This window comes from Corythoichthys intestinalis, chromosome 18, assembly GCF_030265065.1.
Source record: "Corythoichthys intestinalis isolate RoL2023-P3 chromosome 18, ASM3026506v1, whole genome shotgun sequence".
Classification (NCBI taxonomy): domain Eukaryota; kingdom Metazoa; phylum Chordata; class Actinopteri; order Syngnathiformes; family Syngnathidae; genus Corythoichthys; species Corythoichthys intestinalis.
The window spans coordinates 4,749,162-4,756,331 of record NC_080412.1 but is presented as its reverse complement, the minus strand read 5'-3'; the positions used below and the strand labels follow the sequence as shown (position 1 = coordinate 4,756,331).

Sequence of the window (7,170 nt, the reverse complement as noted above, 5' to 3'; positions counted from 1 at the left end):
AAACGAAAATAAAACATTTACCTTGACAACACTGCCAAAGGGCAAGAAAACAGTTTCAAAAGAGACGACAATGCAAAACTTATTATATATATATATAATAATGTATAATATGTATAGAGGCCGGCGGCACGGTGGCTGAGTGGTTAGCACATCTGCCTCACAGTTCTAAGATCAAGGGTTCAATCCCGGGCTTTGGCCTTCCAAGCGGCATGGAAAATGAATGAATGAATGAATGTATACAGGCATATAGTGATGCTGACTGGGCTGCTGATACTAGCGACAGGCGTAGTACTTCAGGATACTGTGTTTTCTTGAGCAAGAATAGTTCTCCAATTTCTTGGAAAACAAAGAAACAACCTACAGTCGCACTATCTACCCGTGAAGCTGAATATATGGCACTGGCTTCAACCATACAAGAATGTTGAAGTTTGACAGTGTTATTTTTGGAATTTAAGTGTAAAAGTTCATTTGTTTGTGAAAAACGGCATCAACATGAGAACAAGTCAGGGTGTTGAGAGAAATGTTGGGAGAAATATTTTGTATTCATAAATGTGTCCTCAGTTGATGTTGAAATAATGTTCCTATTGCTTGTTATAATTGACATATTATCTTTTCGCCACAAGATGGCAGGATGGGACTTAATTGTCTAAAGTGCTACTTTTATTACTTCTTTTTGTTTGACTTTGATTATTTTAATTTGTGGGATTGCCTGTGAAGACAGCAATGAGAGAGGACGTATCCGCATGACAGTTGAAATTAAACACGTTTTGGCTAAAAGACAACTTATTCTCCGTCAATTCTTCCTACGAATGCAACGTTGAGCTGCAACCATCTCAACATAATCTCATACATGCAAGCACAATTTAATAAACTCACATCCTGTGAGTACTCAAACTGGGTTGCGACAGCCTGCGCGTTTGACTTGTGCATGTACTGCGCATGCGCCACTCACATTCTGTCGGTAGTCGGTACTCACATTGGATTGCGACAAGAAGTACGGCGCAACAGGCTGTTTGGGAGAGGACTAAGATCGAAGCCTCGATGACGTGTCAATTTATTATGGTCTCAAACATCCTTTTGCCAATCTTCAAGCTGTCTCGGCAATCGTTAAAAGTTTTGCGGCCTACTTTAGCCTAGCTTAGCTGGCCGCTAACAAAGGAACAAGGCGTCTCCATCGACAAGCCAGCAGAAATCAAGTGAGGAAAATGTCCACGAGGACATCGCCTGCAGCAAAGTTCCCGGAGGAAGTTTCTGGCGTAAAAGAGGAGCCTCCACGTCACGAACACTCGACTGTTTGCAAAATGCATCTAAAAGTTGTTCTGCACCGACTAGAAGGTTGGTTCACTTTTGACGATTATTTGTTTGCAGTGCTGTATTGGCACCTTGGAAAAAGTGCTTAAAAAGTGGATTTGGCGCCATTTCGCTGGATCTACGTGTTCAATGCATTTTTTTCTGTACAAATACACTTCTAGACTCTAGGCAAGCTTTGGTCTCAATATTGGTAGGGACGATATAACAGCAAAAGCTACATGTACACTTTTTGCTGCGGACAGGACATTAATAAAACCAAACAAATTGGGTGAACGGCGTTCAGGGCTACATTTCTCATCAATAAGAACCTAATTAATAGATAGGCTAAATAATTAATGCAAAATAAACCTAAACTGACTTGTACCAACTTTCACACTGCAAATTTTACAGTATAACGTCTTCATCCGATCATTTTTCTTACATCTAGTCGAATAATTTTTTTCCCATCTTGTTTTGAGTTTTAAAGGCTAGTTAACAGATAAATGCGTCAGATTCTTCCACTAAGTTATAGTAAATATTACCATTTGTTCTTGTTAGCCCCATACATCTAAAACTCGGAAGATTAAATAAGTGTTATTTTCAACTAGCAATTTTTATTTCAAGAAATCTTAGTAAAATTTACATCTAATTTCATTTATTTCTAGTAGATTCACTCTGAAAACAAGGGAATTTCAGTTGTTGTGTCCCCCCCCCCCCCCCCCCCCCCCCAGTTTTAAGGAGGTGGGTTTTTGCAGTGCATATGTATTGGTTCAAGGCAAAGCACATTTATTTATACAGCACAATTCAACACAAGGCAATTCAAAGTGCTTCACATCACATGAAGATCATAAAAATCACATTAAATCAATCGAATGTAAAAACAAAGGCAGTCGAAACAGGAAATAAAATTGTAGATAAAAATCGCATTTAATCACGAATAGAACAAGAAAAAACAAAAATGCTACTACTATTAATAATAATGGAAATCCGCAATGGAGATAAAGCACAAGAGGAATAGAAAGCAAATAGATTGAAATATATAGATAGTTATGGATATGCTATGCTGAACAAGAGTGTTTTTAGCCCTGATTTAAAGGAGCTAACAGTTTGAGCATACTTCAGACCTTCAGGTAACTTGTTCCAGAGGTGAGGAGCATAATAACTAAATGCTGCCTCATCCTGCTTGGTTCTTGTTCTTGGAACATACAGGAGACTGGTTCCAGACGACCTTAGGGCTCTAGATGTTTCATAGGAATTAGGGGTGCATGATATCCACTTTTTGAAACCGATACTGAAATCGATAACTTCCTGCTTCTCAAGACCGATACGATAACCGATAATATATATATAATTTTTCAATGTATATTCACCTGAGTTTTTGAACACCTGTAGGTCAAAAATACTAGTTGTTGATTCAGCATAGTTTTTCCTTTGACCGAACCAGAATTTTCATGATGACATGAACATTATTATAATGAACAAAACAAAGACAAGAACAGTTTTGACTTCAAATAAAGTGACCATATTAATTTTTTCACTTTGAGTCACTCACAATCAGTCGATAGTATTGACGATGTGTTCACCTGAACACCTCCGTGAAGTTGGCCCCCCATCAGACGCAAATTTATATAAAAATTATGTCAATCGTTTGTGCTATGATTGTGCTCGTTTGTGCTATCGTTTTGCAGTTATTAAACATTGTTTTTTAGGTCATCCAGAGTTCACCCAGCCCCCCATCTGTGGCGGAATGGAACCCCGGTGGTGTCATTTGATTCTGCCTCGTTAGTGCTGGATTGTGCTGCAAAAAGTTTTGTTTGAACTGCTACGGTTTTCGAGATATTCATAAAAATGTCTAGTGATGACGTCACGCGCAGCCCCCCATCTGCGGCGGAATGGAACGGCGATGATGCCATTTTTTTCTTCGTCGTTAGTGCTGGATTGTGCTGCAAAAAGTTTTGTTTGAACTGCTACGGTTTTCGAGATATTCATAATAATGTAAAGTGATGACCTCAGTTTTCAGCGCTGCGGGCCGCACAATAGATCAGCGGAGAACGTCACTGAAACCTGTCAGTGGACGCAATCTTATTCCTGCACGACGACGACCAAAAAATGTAAACACTGTAAGTAAGCCATAATATCCTGCTGTTCAAATCGCCATTTTTAGTCCGAGCCGGTCTAACTATTTCCCTTATTTCACAGGAATAAAGAGCAGGACATGAGACCGCAAGTTGCAGACTGCTGTCAAGGCCGGCCTGCAGTTTAAAAGCTTTTATTTAATTTTTATTTTTTTATAATTAATTTTTGGTATTGTTGTCATTACAATAAAGAATGTTATTTCAAAGCATTAGTAGGGTTTGTTTTTTTTTTTTTTTTTTGCTGCTGCTGCTGTTCCCTCTCCTTGTCAGAGAGGCGCGTCCATGTGAGAACAATATCCTACACACTCAGAAATATATTTAACAAACTTTCCCAGCGTTATTTCGTTGTGTAAATGTTTTTATAATTCTCATAAAAATATGTAGACTATTTAAATATTGAGTAAACTTGCATTATTTTTCTGACAACTGTGAATTCGTTACGAAAGACTTTTATTTATGCACACAAAGGCAAGACAAATGTGATCCTTTTGAATCGTCTCCTCTGTGTGTCTGCAAAACCGCATATATTGTTTTTAATATTAAACTTTCCCTGCGTTATTTCGTTGTGTAATGTTTTTGTAACGATCATAAAAATATGTAGACTATTTAAACATTAAGAAAACTTGCGTTTTTTCTGCCTACTCGAAGAAATGAAAATAAATTGCTGCTGCGTTTTTTTTCCCGCGTCACTCCAACAAATAAATAAATTTTAAAAAACGGGTTTTTCGGGCTCGGGCCTGCAAATCTAGTTAATTGATCGGACTCGCGCCGGGTCGGGCCTCAATACCAGCGGGCCGTGTCGGGTCGGGCTGGATTTTTTAGGCCCGAACTAGGCTCTATTATGAATATCTCGAAAACTGCAGTTCAAACAAAACTTTTTACAGCACAATCCAGCACTAACGACGAAGACAGAAATGGCATCATCGCCGTTCCATTCCGCCGCAGATGGGGGGCTGCGCGTGACGTCATTACTAGACATTTTTATGAATATCTCGAAACCGTAGCAGTTCAAACAAAACTTTTTGCAGCACAATCCAGCACTAACGACGAAGAAAGAAATGGCATCATCGCCGTTCCATTCCGCCGCAGATGGGGGGCTGCGCGTGACGTCATCACTAGACATTTTTATGAATATCTCGAAAACCGTAGCAGTTCAAACAAAACTTTTTGCAGCACAATCCAGCACTAACGACGAAGAAAAAAATGGCATCATCGCCGTTCCATTCTGCCGCAGATGGGGGGCTGCGCGTGACGTCATCACTAGACATTTTTATGAATATCTCGAAAACCGTAGCAGTTCAAACAAAACTTTTTGCAGCACAATCCAGTACTAACGAGGCAGAATCAAATGACACCACTGGGGTTCCATTCCGCCGCAGATGGGGGGCTGGGTGAACTCTGGATGACCTAAAAAACAATGTTTAATAACTGCAAAACGATGATGGCACAAACGAAACTTTTTGCAGCACAAATCAGCACTAACGACGAAGAAAAAAATGGCATCGCCGTTCCATTCCGCCGCAGATGGGGGGCTGCGCGTGACGTCATCACTAGACATTTTTAGGAATATCTCGAAAACCGTAGCAGTTCAAACAAAACTTTTTGCAGCACAATCCAGCACTAACGAGGCAGAATCAAATGACACCACCGGGGTTCCATTCCGCCGCAGATGGGGGGCTGGGTGAACTCTGGATGACCTAAAAAACAATGTTTAATAACTGCAAAACGATGATGGCACAAACGAAACTTTTTGCAGCACAAACAAGCACAATCATAGCACAAACGATTGACATAATTTTTATATAAATTTGCGTCTGATGGGGGGCCAACTTCACGGAGGTCACCTGAACAATGAGTACTGATCTAAAACAAGCATAAACCAAACAGGTATGGTGCTTTGTCAGCAAATAAAACATTTGAGGCAACAGGAGAGGAGACTTTTGTCGTCTTTTCCATGAAACAACTTTCTTAACCTGGCAATTATAGAACAGCAAGCCTATCAATGACCAAAAGGCCTCTCAAGAACTTGTAAACATAACACTGTAAAATGCAAACATTTGGTAATTGCCATAGTAAGGTTTATAACTCAGTGAAGGAAAAATAGGGTCTCGATAACAGTAACAAAACTTTGCATACTGGCAGAACAGAAGTGGAAACAAACGCACACATCCCAATCCGACACTGTGCCAAAAATATTATTAACATGCCCGATAACATATTGTTATCCGATTTATTTGGATGACATCATAATTCCTATTATCGGACCGATAATTATTGGACCGATAATTACCGTGCACCTCTAATAGGAATCTAACAGATCAAGCATTTATTTTGGTCCAAGGCCATTAAGTATTTTGTACACAAGCAGTAGAATTTTACTGTCTATCCTTTGACTCACTGGAAGCCAGTGTAACGATTTCAAAACCGGTGTAATGTGGTCCTGTTTCCTTGTACTTGTGAGGACTCTGGCTACAGCATTCTGTACTAGCTGCAGCTTCCTGACTGATTTTTTTATCAAGACCTGTAAATATACCGTTGCAATAGTCCAATCTGCTTAAAATGAATGCATACATAAGTTTTTCCATGTCTTGTTGAGTCAGAAACCGCTTAATTCTGGCTATATTTTTTGGGTGGTAATAAGCAGATTTAGTGACAGACTTTAGATGGCTATCAAATTTTAGGTCTGAGTCAATAATTACGCTAGTGACGGGATCTGTCGTTCACTTGAGTAAACGAATCCATTCCGGTTCGTTCAGTAAAAAGATTCGTTCAAACAAATCGTTCAACGAATCGTTTGCCCCCCTCATCTCCCTCCCCGCCCAAATGAATCGTTCGGTTAGTGAACGGGAAGTGACGTTGCCGAACGAATCACCAAAGACCGCTTCGCAGTATAACTGAACGGGAAGTGACATTGCTGGGTCCCTCCCTCTCTTGCACACAGGCTCCTCATTGACCGCTCGTCGTAGTTTCAGAAATGAGTGACAGGCGATATCATTCTGCTTTCACAGACAGCCTCGTCTCCCTCCAGCTGCTGCAAAAGCGAGGGAGAACTTCCGCGTCGTCTGTCCTAGTTCTATGGGCTCAAAGTCATGGCTCGTGCTTGCATTTCGATTTAGGACACGGTTAAACATTTTCCTTTTGTGAGGGGAGTGGGGGCGCACAGACTTTCTTTAGCATGTTCTTGATCACATATACAATGCTGCTGCTACCAGCCAACGCAGCATGCTTGCTGTCACGAAAATAAAAATAAATCGAAAGTTTAATTTCTAAATACGGAACGACCAACACATCATATTTACATCTCGCTCTGTTGTATTTTTGTTTTTTAGTATTAAGATTATCGTATTGAATTTTTGCACTGGTATTAATAAACAAAATAATCCGGTCAGCTCCCCTGTCGTCCACGCATCTCAGATCGTCAAATGCTGACGAGAAATAATTGTTTGCTCTTTACGATGTCGCCTTTCTACTCTCATTAGTCTGTTAAGAAAAATGTAGACATATTGCGACATCTCCCGTGTCCGCGTGCTTTGTTCAGGCATGAAAATCTCTCACCTTTCGGCGAAATTCGCTGTTTTGAAGTCAAAAAGGGCGACCTACGTGAATTGCGTAGATCTGAAGAGAAATTATTTTTGGGGGGGGGGGTCGGGAGGTTTTATTTAATTATTATTATTATCATCATGTGATTAACTTAGTACGTAAACTGAGCACTTAAGAACACAGTCAGCAAATCCTTCTAGATGCT

General features: G+C 40.1%; 1 protein-coding gene across 4 annotated transcripts in view; it reads left to right on the top strand.

Annotated features, from left to right (window-relative positions):
• Positions 1–960: 960 nt before the first annotated feature.
• Positions 961–7,170, top strand: part of LOC130906335 (gastrula zinc finger protein XlCGF8.2DB-like) — a 61,215-nt gene continuing 55,005 nt past the window's right edge. For all 4 annotated transcript variants that reach the window (XR_009061306.1, XR_009061305.1, XM_057820573.1 and 1 more), the window contains exon 1: positions 961–1,335. Coding sequence is in view for 1 of the 4 variants with exons in the window: in XM_057820573.1 (XP_057676556.1) it covers positions 1,206–1,335 (130 nt within the window). In the remaining 3 variants the exon portion in view is untranslated. The remainder of the gene's footprint in view (positions 1,336–7,170) is intronic.